At 28.9% G+C, this 19209-nt stretch overlaps 2 protein-coding genes across 16 annotated transcripts in view; one reads left to right on the top strand and one right to left on the bottom strand.

The window, feature by feature from the left end:
- The first annotated feature begins 68 nt into the window (after positions 1-68).
- Positions 69-11810, top strand: LOC111031497. 3 transcript variants are annotated; one of them, XM_022311469.1, is made up of 7 exons: positions 69-284; positions 4613-4740; positions 5161-5331; positions 7314-7449; positions 8052-8200; positions 10191-10418; positions 11582-11810. In XM_022311469.1, exons 1-7 carry the CDS (start codon positions 89-91, stop codon positions 11726-11728), a joined length of 1155 nt encoding a protein of 384 aa, XP_022167161.1. In that variant the 5' UTR covers positions 69-88; the 3' UTR covers positions 11729-11810. The 3 variants fall into 3 exon arrangements, with proteins under 3 accessions (XP_022167161.1, XP_022167162.1, XP_022167163.1); XM_022311470.1 differs by having other exon boundaries at positions 10209-10418; XM_022311471.1 differs by lacking the exon at positions 69-284 and having other exon boundaries at positions 4266-4740.
- A 2169-nt stretch (positions 11811-13979) lies between these two features.
- The window catches only part of LOC111031471, a 58244-nt gene continuing 53014 nt past the window's right edge, over positions 13980-19209 (bottom strand). For all 13 annotated transcript variants that reach the window (XM_022311422.1, XM_022311416.1, XM_022311423.1 and 10 more), the window contains 8 exons: positions 17622-17826; positions 17420-17557; positions 17161-17275; positions 16952-17063; positions 16541-16663; positions 16270-16385; positions 16100-16188; positions 13980-14870 (listed from right to left, as the gene is read on the bottom strand). In XM_022311422.1, the coding sequence (XP_022167114.1) occupies positions 14699-14870; positions 16100-16188; positions 16270-16385; positions 16541-16663; positions 16952-17063; positions 17161-17275; positions 17420-17557; positions 17622-17826 (1070 nt within the window). In that variant the 3' untranslated portion in view covers positions 13980-14698. The remainder of the gene's footprint in view (positions 14871-16099; positions 16189-16269; positions 16386-16540; positions 16664-16951; positions 17064-17160; positions 17276-17419; positions 17558-17621; positions 17827-19209) is intronic.

Below are 19209 nucleotides of genomic sequence, written 5' to 3' on the forward strand. Positions count from 1 at the left end.
GGTGTAAAATGTAAATTGAACGCACGAAAGATAAGGAATAACCGTTAAAGACCACTACAGTCGTGACCCTCGGTGTCGGCAGGCTGCCATGTGTGCCCGTTTGATGCGGGCAACCGTCGATGCATCGGTTATGGTCACACTGGGTCGACAATTTAAACACCGACCGGTTCAAACTGTCTGCTGCGGCGGAGCGCGCGAATTTTCCGATCTTCAAAATCACGTTGTTCTACAACATTTACTTACTATGCGAAACGGCGACAATAAATTACAAGCGTTTTATTCGAGTGAGTGTCCAATTATTCCCAGACTACTTGGTAATGTATGTATAGCCGAATAGGTAATGTGTATACCATAATCAGTGGTCGAAGTGGCTCAAAATGAGTGGAGGGATGGATAATATGAATTATGAAAAGTGAAGGGATGCCATCCCACTGGCCACTGTAACCCCCTCCCCACAACTTCGACCACTGATACGTATAATATGTATGTATGAGTTTCAAAGCATAATAATGTATTACATAGAAAATGGTACTAGTTAGTAGTTATACCATCAATCCATATTAATATATTATACCGAACGACAAATTCATAGAATTCCGTGTGTTATTCTGTAGAAATAAAAACAAAATGCTTTTTTAGTAAAACTATACCTTTTATTACTTTTGTCTGATAAGGACCCATGTAGAAATGCAGTTGTGTTGATTTTTACTTAAATGTTAAATCATTTTTAATAGGTATTTGATTACCTACCTGTAAGTTGTGACTCTACCAATTATTGTAATTCATAATAATATAGATTAATATTGTACATTATTGTTATTATTATTGTTATACACAAAACACAAAAAACTGACAATGTTGATACCTATTACCTACCTACTTTTATGTTTACTATAGGCGTAACCATAAACTGAAACAAGCCTAAACATAATATTCATAATAGTCAACAAAAACAACTGGGCAAGTGGGTTCTGGTCTACTGTACATTAGTCGTCTAGAAGGGGTTTCTGTAATGGGTGAGTTAAATTTGAATTCAATGATATAAAACCATTGTATACCATACAAAAAACGATTCTAAGCGAAGACAGTATGCCAGTCTATATTAGGTACTATGCATATATTTTTGATATAATTGCTATTAAAGTAAATTGAATTCATTTTTACTGAAAAAATTGTATTTGAAAATGTCATTATGTGTACCTATACAATATAATATACTAATTACTATGTTCTTCAAAAGTTTCAAGTACCCAAGACTAATATTTTTAAATTACAGCAAAATAACTAAAATAATTACCTACTCTACGTTTCAATACCAAAATTGAACTTAAAACATTTATAAAAAAAACTGTTTGTATATATTTTTGAATTTTTGGTTACAGTATTAATACCTATCAAAATTTTCTTATGACTATTAATAGCTTAAAAACAGTCAAAATATTAAAGTTGTATTAAATTTGAAAAATCGTAGTATGGACATTATTTCGTGAACTTTTCAAGAATCTACTGCTATAAGTTTTTGAGTAAATTATGCCAAAATATCACTCTGCTCAGAATCTAAAAATTCCACTACTTTTCTTAATAATTGAGGAAAATTAGAAAAAAAACAGGACAATTTAGTTAACACCAATTTTTGAAAAAGTCAAATACTTTATTTTGTATTTTGTAAATTCTATAATTTAAAAAAGTTACAGTGGTAGTGGCGTACACACGGGGGTGTTTGGGTGAACCTATTCACCTAACAATTTAAAAAATATTTTGATTCGTTTTGAGCTATTTAAAGGCGTAGGAAAATTTCAAATTTCATTAGTTTTTTTTATTAATTATCGACCAAAATATTTGCACGGTCAAAAAACTTTAATTTGAATAGAAGGTTCCTCAATAGTTGATGTTACTAAAAACTAAAAATCATCGGATAATTTTTTTTTATTGGTTAGTTCTTAGTAGCACTTCTTATAAATTATACAATATAATAATTGATGTATATTTTATTGTAATCATAGTATTAAGATTGTATTAGACTATTAGAGCATGGTGTATCACATATTTCAGTTTACTATTATTCAAAATATTTTTAAGATTAAATACATAAAATATTTTAATTTAATTAATTAATAACTCATCAATATGTACATTCCATTTTAGACAATCATCAGTATGCACAAGTAAATATAACTGTGTGGGAAAAAACTTTCTAAGTTTTTGTCATCATGTTTACAAAATTCAATATGTAAAATATTTTTTTTAATTTTTGAACGGGTATTATTTTTAATTTTAAATAGCAAAAATGTCCCCCAATCTTTCACTTTGGAAATAGGTATATTAACATATATGTAAAAAAGTCTATATTTTAACACAAATGAACAGTTTTAGTCTCGCTGATTAAGAAAATAAAATTGTCACAACTATTTTAATATAATTTACCTGTCTAGTAAAGTTTTTGCTAAACAAATTGAGTATTTATCGTGTATGCTATAATAAAAAAACAATTCTCTGAATAGGTACTCAAAATTAAAAATTAAAATTCTAATCTCTGATAGAATAATGATAATATTAATACTCAAATTTTGTACAGTAAGATTATTCTGAGTTATTTTTATATAAACGTTTTTATGAACTGCCATAGTGCCGTCTGGTGGGTTTTATTGATTATTTCTGGGTATTATAGATTTATATATTTTAATTATAAATCGTGTACTATATGTTTACATAATATACGTACTACTTTTTTTTATAGCATTATGATTTATGATAATAATATACCTAATACCATGATAGAAATTCGTCATGCCTAATACTAATTATTAAATACTACGAAGCCATAAAAACAAGTATAACAATATGTTGGGTCTTCTGTACAGTACAATATTTTAATATGCCTATATTGGTACGTCAATAAGTCATATATAATCATGTTCGAAATTGATTTAACTATACCAAAATTCAAAAATATATTATAATATGTGTATAGTGTTAGTGTATACCCATTAATTATTATAAATAAACAGTACCCAACAGACATAATTGACGATAATTGTATTACTGTCTTCATAGTTCATGATTAATAATTAATACTTAATAGACTATACCTTAGAAGAGTTAGAACATGTATACATAATATGTATATATTATATAATATGATCTAAGCTCTATACTTTTCGTTCTCTAAAGCTGTAAGAATGACTTAATAATATCATGTTATCAAACATATTGATAGTTATTAGTGAAAACTACCTACCAACTTATTACTCAATTGTTTACCTATAATAAAAAAAAACCCACTGAATAAATTAAATTATCTGGATAAATTTATCTAGATAATGGTGATTTTTATCTTAGATGAGTTTGTAAATTAATATTCTCTATTTATCTAGTTAAACTCAACACTGGAAGTGACTAAGTGACTCGCTCCGATGAGCAATGAGGTGTGGCAAGGCGTGTACTGCCAGTAATCGGAATTATAATTGATGACATAAATATAAAATTAACAACGATCATTGAGCGTCAAATGGGAATCTACGAAAAATAATTGAAAATAAGACTTATTGAAACATAGAGATTAACCTAATTTATAATATTCTTCGTATTTGTGTACGCTCTATACAATTTAATAAACTAAATTTAATAAATAATGCATAATCTTTCCATTATAATAATAGCTTGGAAAAACAATATTTTGATAACTTATACATTTTTCTTGTCAAAATATACCTACATAATATTATTTACAAAAAGATAAGTCTTACTATTACCAATATTGTAAAAAAAGTTGTATAGAGACATCTTCTCCTCCCTCTTGCAACCATGCCACATTGCCACTGAACTAGCTATGTGGGATTGTGGGATACATAATCAATATTTTATATGATATATATATATGTATGTTTTAGTGGTTAATTTTTCAGATTTTATTTCTCACTATTATATACGCACTATAATTGTTATAAAATTATAGTAGTTAACTAAGAAACTCTGAAAAAAAAATTTTATTGTAACAATAGGTAACGTAAATCCGTTATTCGTAGTTCAATAATTTTATTATACGTGATCGCATGTACTCCAGTCCTTGCCTACCCATGAAATATCATTGATTATATTATATTTTATTATAGTTATTGGCGGCTATAAAAGTATAAAATAAACCACTAATTAAAATATTAAATATAATTATTCATTATATTATCGGGAATTATATAATAATCTGATACATCTTATATATCTGTTTTAATAATTTATATATAATATCTTGTAATAATCATTATTATTTAAATTGCATATCGTATTATCGTTCAGACGTTAAATCCCAGTACAAAATAATATTATAATAATTAATAGGTATATCTCTTATTACCTCCAGCTAGTCTTAATAGGACACAGCAATATCTATTTAATACCTTAATACTAAAGTTCGCTGCTAATATTTGTAGACACTCGTCGTTCGCAGACACATACGTACGAACTTATCACTCTCGCTAACTTGTTTGAATCAAGCCATCACTTGGCCTTAATATCACCGTTAAACGTTTTTAACTAAAAATATTTTTCTGTTATATTTATTTAATCGAATTACAAGTAAAAAAACAATCATTTAATATGTCCGCCACTGCAACAGTAAGCGGCAGCCACTCGCAGTTAAACTCTCCGGTGTCTGATTTGATGTGTCTGGACCGTGTCAAAACCGAAATACCCGTGGTCGGCTTGGGTTGCAAATACTTCACGAGGCTCATTTCCGGTCTCAAGGTGAGTTTCCACTACTGTGAATATACGATATTATAATTTTATATTAGTCGTATACTCGTATGTTCTTTCGTCATTCGGAAAAGATGCATTGTGAGGACTGAGGATCCCCGAACTGAGCCGCCGGGACTCATTATTTTTGAAACGCAAATTTTGGTTACAAAAATAAAGATAAAATATTCTCTCTATCGTAATTCGTAATATCATCATTGCCTATTAGCTATATTGTTATTTTTATTTCGCGGTTCAGTATTGAGGAATGATTTTTTTTTAAAATTATTTAATCGTAATATTATACATTAGCATAGTTTTTAGTTTTTACGTCATAGTTTTGTCGTATTAAGCTATATTATATTCTTTAAACTATAACACAACAACCAAGGTTTTATTTTATGTTATTTTCTGCTGTACCGTGTCGCATAGGAATCTTCCTCCGTCGTCGAGTGGAGTCTGAACAAAGCGACCATCGGAGTGGATCATGTGGTCAGATTTCCGTACGTCAAAGATCAACTGTTGGCCATTGATCGGTTGCTGTGCTCTTCGTTGGACCTTACAGAACTCTCATTACCCGTGTTGACTAGAACGCCGCAAGAAGTATTATACATTTATACCTATTTCAATTAAACATTCGAATCACCGGTAATCTATGCGTTTTGTACTTATATTTTCAGATAATTTTGATCATGAATCGCGATTTTTATATATTTTTTTACTTGCGTTCACTTGCTGTACATTAACAGCACGTTTGTTTTGTTTTAAATTATCGAAATAGATACATCGATAAAAATTTACATTTTATATTTTAAATCATATAGATAGATATAGGAACTGTTCATAGTCACGTGTATTTTGCGCAATATAAAATATTACTATAGGAAGCTTGTTTAAGGGGGGGGGGCGAGTAGGAATATTTTTGAGTGATATATAAAGTACAATGAAGACTTGACCGCAATTTATCTAAGTAATTTATGAAAAAATAAGTACAACGCTTATAAGTTACCTGTGATTAACTGTAGGCACTCTTATTTAATTATAAGTATAGTATAAAAATTCATTACCTAGTCAAAAATATTAACTACAATTTATAATAACAATTTTAAATTTTTTTTTTTCATTTGCAAACCTATTGATAATTTCTTCTATATTTACAACAATGTCTTTAATACTCCTTAAATGAGCACATTAAAGCTAATCCAGTTAATCTACTTTCGCCAATTCGTTATCTTTACCATGTTTTTAATCTACAAATTAAAAACAGTAAGAAATAAGCAAACATGCAAAGCATTTTGAAATTTGGATGCAGATGTTTTCATCCGTGTATTAATAAGCTAGATTTTATTTTTATCATTGAGATTTAAATATATTAACTATAATTTATAATTGATATAATTTTTAATTATTAATTGATTTATGATAAACATAATACAATAAAGAATCAAGAATTATCCAAAGCATACAATACAGTATTTAATAAACAAGGCTATAAATTCAAACAAAATTACAACGAAAAATGTTTTTAAATAATCGAAGGTGGAGGTAATCGCCGCGTAAATAAAGCAGTGTAGGGCTTACTGATATGAGGCGTGCTTTTAAGTAATAAATAAAAATACATTTGTTTGAATTTATTTGGAAAACTTATGTCTAATAAGCAATTATATAATAGGTGTATTTAAATAGCTATAATTGATTTTGTTAAAAATAACAATTAAGTAAAAAGTAAATGTTTTTCAGCTTATTTGCTAGTTATATACCTACTTTAGTTAATTAAAGTTGTATTAAAAAAAAAAACGAACCCACTTATCTGTAATTACCTATCATTATAATTATCAGATTATAAAAACAATTATATATTGTGTATCGATCCATTAAAGTTTTTAAGAATAAAAAAAACAAAAAAATTAAAAAGTTTACATAAATTATAAATAAATAGTGAGTATAACAGAAAGACCTTTAAATAAACGTATTCACCGTCAATATTTTTCTAAAAATAATTTTCATTAATTACATTTTCAGTATATAAAAATAAAAATCAACAATTTTTTACTGTAGGTACATGAAGCGTCTATAAATGATATATATATATATATATATATTTTAAATATCAATAAGAACAAAAGTTATTTGTATAAATTTAGTATACGAGTACATTAAAAAAAATAAACTATAGTACATAAAAAGGACTGTACATAAATAATCGAGTGAACCAAAATTGATAATTTTATTACCAACATTTTCAGAAAAAAGCTCTACTAGAATTTATTAAAAATAAATAGTTTTTACCACTGAAAAAAATTAAAGTTTATTTTGTTGTTGGTACAACTGCTTGCTTAAAAATGTATGAAATTGGAAAGTATTCTTTATTTATGCATTGTTTATTTATTTATTTATTTATTTATTAGTTTAAGTGCCTGCGAAGGCTCATGTACAATATAAGAGTACATCAATTGACGGTTAATGTAGTAAAGTGTAAATATGTGTTTGTAACTAAATATGACTTTAATTTTATTTAGAAAAAAAAATGTGTGAGATGGTTATATTATTATTAAATTATAATGTTTGTCAAATAAAAATTTCAGATGTACAATAGAAGTGTAGAATACGTAATTGGAATAGTAACACCGATTACCAATTGGGTTGACTTGGAGCTTCTGCCTCCAGCAGAATATTATGTCGACCAATATTTGCCAGAATTGGATATTGATCAACAAATAAGTAAATATGTGATGCATAAATGTAACTTAAATATTGTCTCTCCTTGTTAAACCAACCAAAAAATTAAAAAAAAACTATTGGAATGGGTACCTAGAGTTCTTCTAAGTGCATCTTTAATAATATTCTGAGGGGTTTGTTAGAAAACGGGAAGTATTTATAATACATGCATTTTATTAGATATTTACTCATACTCTGTTTGAAATATGAATAATAATTTACTTATATACAATATTGTTTAATGTTGATGTTTTTGGGCTCATATTTTATTATATTATAGGCATTGTGATATTTTTTAATTCCTTGGTTTTGGAACAAAACAGTCAAAATTAAATAGTATACAACAATTGATGCAGTGATATTATTTTTATGATTTTAAAAATGTAATTTAAACATTTTTAAATTCTTGATCTTAGTTTTTCTGGAGCCATAGGATTTTTGTTTATTTTTCTTCCCCTTTAATCTAGACTTGTTGAAGGAATTTAATCAAAGAATTATCACCTTATACAACTTACATATACCGTACATAACTATTATTACTCTCATAAATTAATTTGTATTTTTATCGAATATTAATTGAAGTATACCTATAAATATTTTTTTAGAGCCTGTACAGAGTGAAAAGGGTCCAAGAGCATTTCAATTATCCGTAAAGCTTGTTCACCGCATCAAACAACATGCTTATGCCGAACCAAAATATTTGGGGAGCCTGATATATAGTTTATATGGAGAATCAATGTTGCTGGCGAAAATAGTAAGTTGACAAATGACAAAAATGTCTGACTATTTTTTTTTACATACAACATACAACATTGGAAAATGATGTATTCATGGTTTTTATGCTAAGATTTTACTTATGTGACAATATTAAGGGAGATGGTAATTTGCCCCAAAACGAGTACATAAATTCGATTATCAAGTATTCGATTATTTCGTCAATATAGCCGGTACCTTCGTTTACGTCAGAAATCGTCAGATTCGAATGACAATATTAATTTTTCGGGGTTTCTAACTACCCACCGCGCTGTGGCTTTACCTGTTAATAAAAACGTTAGTAATAAAGTTTGATGGACCGTAGTGCATTGTAATTGCGGCACAGTATGGCATTTATTATATTGATTATAAAATTGCAAACTCTTATCTTATGAAATAATTATAAAGGCATATCCCTTGTGAATTTCAAACACGCTCACCTCCATTTTTCCCTTTGATAGTAACTTTATTCAAATTCCGATACTATTAGAACTTTTAAGTGAACCTGAAAACCAAATTTTTAAATTTCTTATATTTCTTGTACTACCTACTTTAGAAGTGTCCTCCGAAGATACAAACTTCTATTTATCTAATAAAAACTCCCATTTTCACTGCTAATTATTTAGTTTCTGAGTTGTTAAATTTTTTTTTATTAATCCTGAAAAATAGTTTTACAAAAATATAAAGTGTAGTATGTTAATATTTAATATTATGTGCAGTATTTATTATACTTGAACCATTTTTACAAATTATTTTATATAATTTTAAATTTGATAGATTACTATTAATATTTATCACTAATAAAACTACTTTTTTTTTTTCGAATTTTGATTTCAAACATGAACATTTTCAATGAAAATATCTTCTGAATAATTTAAAGTGAAAAAGAAGGGGTTCCTATTTGAAAAACAGAAGTTTCAAGTTTGTATTATCACAAGATCAATGATCATACTTAAGTGGCACAACAAATCACAAGTATTCGAAAATATAGTTTTTGATAGGATATTTAAAAATTCCAAAAAATCGAAATTTGAATAAAATGTGTTACCTATGTATTATTTAAGCATAATAATTGGGTGAGCATGGTTAAAAATCACCCTATATATATATTTATTATTAAAGTAATTCATTATATACAGGGTACGGGTGTTTTCATTTGAAAAACAGAAGTTTGTATCACCTCAAGGTACTCTTTAAGTAGTACAAAAAATCACAAGAAAATGTGTTTTAAGTAAAATTAAAAATTCCAAAAATTAAAATTTGATTAAATGCACTACTGAAGGAAAAATTGGGCGAGGATGCTTAGTGAATCACCCTGTATGCCACATATTGATTCCACCGCGCCGTTTAAAGAAAGATTATATATAGTGCCAAATTGATTAAACAAAATCGTTTGTTGATAATCAAGAAAAATCTACTAGAGTGATTATATTTTATTGCATGTAAAGTTATAGGTGAACCGTTTCAAATACCTACTAAAAAAAAGTATTGCTATCATTAATTTAATATTTTCTTAGTTTTGCCTAATTGTGGATAACTTATTACTAGGGCATGTCTTGATTAGGCTAGGTCCATAATGACGTGGTGAAAATATTGACCCCCGCCCCACCGGAAAAAATTTCTAGGCACGCCCCTGACTTATTACATATATTAGCATAATGCCATAATATTAATTAAACTATTTTTGTAGTGAACAATTTTAAGGAAATCAAATTCAAACTAATTATATACTTATATAGTCGTATACTCGTATGGGTAATATATATGCTATATGTATTATAATTATGATTAGTTATGTACTTATGTATTATATATTTATAAACGCGGATAAGTTGTCTCCCTCTTTGACAATATACTCGGTAATCGTAATAATTAAAAGTAATACGTTTTAAAATAAAATAAAGCTCACACAGGGACAGGGTAGATATGAAAAACTTATTAGTTAGTATTTTTTTTTTAAATTTAATGTATACTCAACCCAAATTTCATAGTTTGTTTTTGAACCAAAGTTGTTGCCAAAGACGTTTCGTCAGATATGGAAGAAACTTGGTGATGGCGTGACGCCGATAGAGGTAGCTAATAGCTTATTGTTGGTGGAAATGGGCTGTCTACGACTTAGAGAAGGAGCATCTTTACTAATCAAAATGATAGAAATCACCGAACAAATGGCCAAGTGTTACATAGAAATGTTTATAAGATATGTGTACGAAAAAAAAAATGTAAGTATATAAATAATAGAATAATATATTCATATGTATTTAATAAGTTATATTTATATCATGACTTATACTTGATCAATAATAAAAACGGGGATTATACACTTGTATATTAATGTGGAATTGTGAAATATGTGTCATTACTCGTAATAATAAACTTAATCGATTTAAAAATTATTCAGATTTTGAAATACCTCACCTTAATTTTATTAATCCAAATTTAAAGTAGATCATTTCCTTTTTGAATTAAACTAATTAAAATAGTAGCTTATATAAAATAGGTATGTAAAAAATGACCATATCGTTATTGAATAAATTTAGATTTGAACTATAGATATAATATTCCGTTCATAAAATATATAAAATAATTTTTTTAATTGATTGTTTAGTTGCTCTCTGGCTTGTATATTAAAATAGTATTATTGGAGTTAAAATTAAAGACTGTAACTACAATAGTACAGATACCTAGAAATATATGATATTTTTCATACTCGAACGATGGATTATTTTACAGTAAACCCGTCACCCGTGTTAAAATACTTAAATGGTAACGGTACCTATAAAAAATGTTATGTAAATTGTAAGTTCATCGATTTCGAATCAATTATATAATATTCAAACCATCAAGTTCATGAATCATGCGATATACTATCACTTACGCGATAGGAATACTTAAAGTTTTCACCGACCCCAATTTAAATATGCAATAATAGGTATACTGTATGACCGCCACTATAAATACCTATTGCCGTATATAGGTGTATACTGTATATTATAATGTATTTGTAAGTATATAATATTATTTCGATTAGGTATATTATAATTTGTATAAAATATCTCTACGAATTTGAATACCTGTACATTTTGAGAAATAATTATTTAATAGTTTTAATATTTCCAAAGTTACAGCATAAGGCAATACTTTAGTTTGATACTTATTTGAGAGCCTCTTATTGAAATATATTTTAGTACAATTCGCCCAATACAATATAATTATTAGGTACTTACCTAAATTTTTTGATTTGTAGATTATAAAAATAATAAATATAAATTTATTTACAAATTATTAAAGAAATGTTATTATCAATTTAATATCAAATTGATGTTTTTTACTTACATTTTCAATTACCTATCTAAAACAATATTATGTTTGTTTATTATTGTAGTATGTGGTCGATAACCTATCGCGAGTAGTAAATCCTGTGACGAAAAAACAGAAAAAAAACACGGAAATCATGTCTTTTTCACATGAAAAAGTAGAAGCAGAAACAATAAACGAGAATACAAATGGTGCTGAATATTCATCATCTTAAGACTTAATAGACTATAGGATAGCTCAATGTAGTTCAAATTGTTTGCACAGAGCTATTTGGCGGTTTCAGTTTTAATATTAATCATTTTTATTGTTAGTATTTATTTTATATTTTGCTAATTTGTTTTACATTTTATTCCTATTTATATTTTTGAATTTTAAGTTTTAAACAAAGAAATACAGCAATTTATTATTATATAAACTTCAGTTTTTTTTTTATTTTTAATTAACAATAGGAATTAAAAAAAAAAAAAAATTATATTTGGTATTTAATTGGTGGTGTATGCTTAGCCGTGTGAATTTATACTTTTTCTCATAGTCATTAAATTCGTTTTTGAATTATTATTATTATTATTTTTTTTAATTGGTCCTTGAGCTTCGGCAACTATAACCATTAGCTTTTGTGGGAGGTTACGGTTGGTTGAGGAACACGAGTGTTTATGTTGGGCGAAGATTGGTCACCAAGAACCCGGGTGGTCACCCATCCCGGAGCCAGCGATGCCGGACGGTGTTTGACAGCAGCGCACATTATAGGCCAACTGTGCCACACCAGGCTCCTTTTGAATTGTTATATTATTTTTCGTTGTTCATTTCATCATTTATTATTATAGGTGCCTGTTGTAACCTATATTCCTTTTAAGAGATCGTCTTCATTCCCACAATACAATTCGACACATTTAGGTAGGTGTCTACTACAATTATTATTTAATTAAAAATAAAAATAATTTCCTGTCTAGTTATGTACACACAGTTTTATGAAATGCATGATGTCTACATTTTGTTATAGGTCATTAGATACTTATGTTTGATAATAATACACATAGAACGATGATGATAAACAATAATAATGTTCAAACGATAAATGTACTGCATTAGTCGATGATGTAACTCAAACACAGCTAGTTGTAACGTGGTAACTATAATTATATATCAAAACAAATTAATAGGTAACCTACATATTGTACATGAGTACTGTTGGTCATTTAATGTGAATAACATTTTTAAAACACAGACACGAAATCGGTAATTTTTTGAATCTATACTCATATTTATTAATACACTCAAAAGTCAAGATTTGTGGTTTGATATCGATATTCGATACAAATATTACCGTAGCTTATGAATTTAAATAAAGTCATATAATTGTTCAAAAGAAAATAATAAATACAATTGAAAATATAGTCAAAATAAATGTGCCGATATTTTTAATATTAGTTTATTTATCATTCATTAAGCATATTCTGTGCTAAAATGTACGTGTATAAACTGACAAAATAGTATATTATTTATATATATAGGTACATTTACCTCATATTACATTATAATTAAATAACAATGACCATAATATATATTTTTATAACATCAAGGATAGATTGCACGAAACAGGTATACAAATTATTAAAAATGCTCTCGGACAACACAGGTGCCCGACATTTAACACTTGTATCCAATTATTGAACAAAAATATGTATAATATAAAAATTATTATAAATTTAGCCATGGCTAAACTTGTGTACCTGGGTGAAAAGTAAAAACGATACACACATTCGAGACATTTTTCTTAAACATATTCAAACTGAGCTTATAAAATGGTTTATAATATATATATTATACATAAATATATATATATATTAATAATTAATATATGTGCTATGTGCTTGCGATTAATCGACATTACATTGGATGTTTAGATGTTTCGCCAATCTATCCGTGTAATTATTACGCCTATTAATTAAGGAACACTTGGTCTTACGATAATACAAATAATGAAAAATATGATCATATTATATTATAACTATTAGTATTTATTTATATATATAAGTATGTCGACATTAAGTACGTATAAGTGTGTGTGTTGTATGGGCATTCTATCCACGGGGAGGGGCTTTTTGGGGCCCGGCTCCTCAAATGGAATTAAATAGTATGTACACATCCGTGGACCATATAAGTACCTAGTAACCGGTGTGTGGGCCACTTTACTTTGGACCCCTCCCCAGAAAAAAATAAAAATTCAATAATATGCCTATATAATGTGTTTGTGTACATGTGTGTATGTCGTATGTATGTATGTGTGTGTGTGTGTGTGTTGCAATGAGTGTATAAAATATATTTAATTTGAATGTATAATATAGTGGTTATTACCCGTGTACGCATAAATATTGTTTAAACGGTATTAATTTTTACAGACAATAAAGACAACAATAAATCAAAATAGCTGAGGAAAATCGTAAATAGGTACAGTACATATAGTTTAGAATTAAAGCCTGTTTCTAGACTCCCGTAGGCGAATTAAAACAAAAATAACAAAATTCAAGGCACGTCAATAAAATATCATAATAATATATTCTGGTTTCGTTCAGAGGGGCTAAGATTCTTAGAAAAACAAAGCAGCTTAGGTTTACACACGTGTAATGCCGATCGGTCATAAATGACGTACGTTCAATATGCATAAAAGTATAATAGTATTATACTATTATTTTACAAATATTAACAACTCCGTTGCCCGTTGGAGTAAAATATATTATATTATAATATATATAGTGTTCTATACCATTACAATATTGAATAGAGTATAGGTATATTATATTTTATTGTATCTCTAATAGTGATATTGATTGACTAGTGTTTTTTAATTTACAATAATTATAATCGTAATAATAATAATAATAGTAGTAATAATATAATGTTATTCGATTATGACAACACAATATCTAATTACAGACGAAATGTACATTACACATAATACGTAATATTATATGTTAACAGTGAACGTTTAAAACTATAACCAAAAAAAAAAAACAACTTATAATTAATGCAAAATCCTTTGGTATATATAAAATTATGTTTTACTTAGAGAGACAAGTGAGAATCCGGGGACACGGAGAGGAGGAAAAAGAGGATGGGGAGGACGAGGAGACGCAAGGATGATTTTTTAGAAAAATTGTTTTGTTTTTTCCGTGAACAGATCAGATCAGATACTGCGTTGAACATAATTGCCGGGAAAAGTGCCGAAGCATCCTGTCCGCTTACTCGATCCCACGTACCACCCGTCGTCGCATTTTTCCATCACGAACACTACGTCGCCTTCTCTAAGTTCCAATTCGTCACTGTTCTGTGGCTTATAATTGTATAATGCCCTATAACTGTCAACAACTTGAGTGATAAATCGCTCATTTCGTAATATTATAATATATTGTAATGTCGTATTGGTCGCAAATGCACGTTGGTCGCAATATTCATATTATATATATTTCATGTTTAATTCGTTATTAAGCAGTATAATAGTTTTTAATTTTATTCAACCTGAATATGATTTTATAATTATGTACATGCTGCCGTAGAAAACCTACACGCGTGGTCATGTATACGTATGTCGTCGTTTTTTGTAGTAAAAAATGTATTTAATTAATGTAAAAACTGTTATTGAAGTAAACGCACATTTTGAATATGCAATCTAGTGCGATAACAGTGAGATAAATATATTTTATAAGCATAAAATAATGAAATACACGTATAACATTCAGTGAGATAAATCGTTATATCGCATGTACTATATTTTGTGCACGAGTGACCTGCGTTTTTATTGTATGATCTCGCCACCGATGTATATAAAAATGCGAGAGCAGCTCATAGAATCAGTCAGACCTTGTCTAGCACCCCGCTTGTATAGAACGTAATATGTAATAATATAATTTACTTATTCTGTGTACCTTTAACTAAGTTTTCTGTAACCCAATATCTGCGATTAATTAACTGTACACTCACATGAGTGCAAAACAATTCGGCTGTAGATTCTACTGATTATTTATGTCAGTTCACGTGCGCGTATGTATTTTCATTGATAACAATATGATAGTGATTTTCTTACAATACGGAAAATACGATTTTCAGCATTATTAAAGTAAAATGTTTTCTACAACAGTTTTATATAATTATAGATAACATTGAAGTTTTTTTAGACAGAAGTATCTACATGATTAGATATCATAAAAAGTATAAAATTTAAATCAAAATATTGTTTCTGACTAGTTTCAGTATTTAATAATTAAACTACCTCCATATTATTTAACCGTGCCATAATTGCAACGATTATAAGGTGCATTCCCTTTCATCGCCTGTCGTAAACAACAATAAATTCTATGATAGTTTACCGCATATATTTTATACAATATATATTATTTATTATTTTATAACTGTAAAAATATTATTTATAAAAATAAAAAAACTAACGTACCTAACTAAGTAACATGGTGTGATAATTGATTAATACTTTTTATACATGAATGATAATATTTTTAAAATAAGTAAATCAATAAGATATTAAACTGTGCACCTATATATTATAGTATGGACAATGTATTCGTTTACTTACGGCATGGGTTCTGAATGTACGTCTACGTGTAGAGTTTCGTTCATGTTATTTGTTTGTTTCTTCGTTTGGGTCCCGGAACTTCTTGTCGGCTACAATCAATATCATCGACAATAAGTTTCCCTAACTTCATAAAGTAAAACAAGTTTTTTTTGGTTTAGACGATTTGATACCATAGAAGAATAGCTATCCGGCTGGTACATGTGCTGCGTCTTCGGCGGATTACTTGTAATGAGAGAATGCGATGCCGGAGACGCCACGGGCTTGAACGACTCGCTTGTCGACGAATCTGAAAACAAAACCAACCAAATCCGTTTTAGATCGGAACAGTAATATACTAATATGACGGGTACTCGACGGACCGATAAGTATCGGAATTATCGATTGGGCAAACGCATAATTAATTATGTGCAAATAATAATGATAGGTAGTAATTTTAATTACTCGAATGATCGCCTGGTTCCACTAAGACTGTGACGTAAGATATAGGGAATATTCCTTTTTTGCTTCCGATTCTGCCTTCGTACCAGTTGTTGTCAACACGCCTAGTCAGAACAACCAGTTCCCCTGAAAACAAAAATAATACATACATATACGTCATATTATAACATACTATTCAATTTAAATAATGCTTATGTCTGTCTTGACGAATTAATTCCAAATCGAGTAAGGAGTGGTTCATACAACGAACGCGACTTGCAGTGTTCAGCGTTCATTGAACGTTAAACGTCATCGTAATCGCCCGTCACCGACGAATGTTATTTGCTCGTGATTCATTATTTGATATTATTATTTTTATTATTAAAATTTATTACCATCGAGTATAAATGTTTTAATAGCGTTTTTTATTTTTACCTTTGACTAGCGACAATTCCATATTAGTCTGTGCCATAAAATTGAATTTCGCTCTTGCCTGGCCCTCGTAAGGTCTGTGCGGCGTTGTCCTGATGCCATCGTACGGAATTACCTGCCAAAAATATAAAATGTTACACTCTTGTGCATTTTGGTTGCTGCGTGAGCTCTGTGGACCGGAAAACGGAATTTTCGAACGACATAATACGCACCTCGACATAGTTGAAAGGGAACAATCCGACCATGGCGTTGTGCTCCCCCTCGTACCAATTCTTGTCGATCTGCTTCCGGACGAATATGATGTCACCTTTCCGGAACGACAGTTCTCTATACACAATCGCACAGAAATTAAAATATAAACGACATACTATACCAATATATATATGATAAATTATAATATATTTATGTCCGGTTATACAAAGCTATAGGATCAATGCGGTTGGATATATACTATTGTGAACGTTTCATTACCTGGACGTTTGGCCAACAAAATTGTATAAAGCTCTTGCTACGAGTTTTGGTTCCGGAGTACGACTTCTTGGCGGCTGTGGACTTTCGTCTACAAAGTCGTCGTAGCGGTTTAAGGGGATAGGTGATTTTTGAGAAGGCCTAAAAAATGTCATCATTTTTAAAAAATTTTACTTAGATATTATAGTTGTGTTTTGCCACTAACAATAAGTTGTCAGCGTGTCTCCTATTCGACATGTCTTGAAGTTCTTGTAGGTACTTTCTCCGTCTTTCCTCTTGATAAATCCTTCTCATAGCTTCTGCCTGCTTGTTAGCTAACTCTTCTTCTGACCATTCTTCTTTAATTTCATTCCGAACCGGACGACGATACTGTAGTGTCACCTCCGACTCCGCATATTTGTGCGGAGAATCTAAAAGTATATTGTCAGCTTTATTTAAAACGATATAAAGCGTTAATGTTCAACTAAAATGTTATACTAGTAGGTACTTCTTTAAACACCATAGTAGGCACTGCATTTTCAGTGAAGCCCGATAATGCACAAATATTTTGTTGCAACTAAAAGTCGGTTATTGCATACACAGTCCCCTCTATATATGTCAGTTAAAATTAGGAATTGAATACCATAGGGAACGAACGAATAGCTGCAGTACTGAACAATGAAAAGAACGATGACAAAATCAACAATGAACACAATGAGTTGCGTGCGGTAATTTTCATTCTTTGCTTCCCTTCACTCGCCAACCCTAACATTTATAGTTGCCAGTTTGTATTATCAAAAATATGCCAACGTTTCGATAAAACCATAATGTGACAAAAAAAAAAGTATCTTTTCATAGTCCTACGTTGTTTTTGTTGTATTTTTTTCCAGCAACATCGTATATATAGTATTAAAAGACCTTCAGTCTAGAGAATATTCGAACACGTGCTACCAGTGAATGGAAGATCAATGTAACACGGGTCGTTAAACACGTCCAAACGGCAATATAATTATCGGTTTCTCTTCTTTTGACAATAGGCTCTAGCGAAACATGTTTCATTTTTTTCATTTACGTGAAAGCTACGCAACTAGAAAAAAATTGATTTGTTTGACTTATATTTTCTGCAATACTCTTCGTTAGATTTTAGATCAAAATTAAAAATAGACACGGTTTCTGCAGGTCAAAATAGCCAGATGTCAGTATAATATACTATATACACCGGACGGAGCGCTGCATGTAAAATATTGGGCAATCAGATATAAAAATTACTATAAATTATAATCATGATTGACGTGGTATTACGTCACTACATTTACTATTAAGTATATTATTTTCTAAGGTATAAAGTTTATTGATTTTTTTTATGATGAATAATTTGTGATCGGAGGGAAAAATGTTTTGAATAATTGGATAATTAATATTATGCAAGTTCGCGATTGCTTATCACGATACTTTCTCTATTGTCAAATTAATAATTTACATAGATCAAATTGAAAGTGATACATTCGATTGGAAATCCATAAAATTAGCTGTCATCGGAAAGATTTCTTTTATTAGTTAACATTATAGTAAATACCTCCTATGTAAGCAAAGATTAAACTAAAACGGAGAAAATTCCCCAAAGAAAAAAAAAGTAAATGTAGTTAAGAAAGTTGCATACTTCACGAAGATCTAGCAAAATATTTCACAGTCTTGTGTTCGTACAATGGAAAACCGAAAGCAAATTTAGAAGCCGTTCTAAAAATATTGGTATGTCGAAACGAAATTGATTTTATGTTGTTTTTTTTAACCCCGAGTGTATATTATACGTTTAA

This window comes from Myzus persicae, unplaced genomic scaffold (genome assembly GCF_001856785.1).
Source record: "Myzus persicae strain clone G006 unplaced genomic scaffold, MPER_G0061.0, whole genome shotgun sequence".
Lineage (NCBI taxonomy): Eukaryota > Metazoa > Arthropoda > Insecta > Hemiptera > Aphididae > Myzus > Myzus persicae.

What these genes read in the sequence shown, in the direction of transcription:
- LOC111031497 (XM_022311469.1), top strand. Translation starts at nt 89, where the DNA reads ATGTGTGCCCGTTTGATGCGGGCAACCGTCGATGCATCGGTTATGGTC. An exon ending in GGCTCATTTCCGGTCTCAAG is followed by an intron (nt 4,741 to 5,160) that starts GTGAGTTTCCAC and finishes CGTGTCGCATAG; the next exon opens with GAATCTTCCTCCGTCGTCGA. An exon ending in CAATGTTGCTGGCGAAAATA is followed by an intron (nt 8,201 to 10,190) that starts GTAAGTTGACAA and finishes CAAATTTCATAG; the next exon opens with TTTGTTTTTGAACCAAAGTT.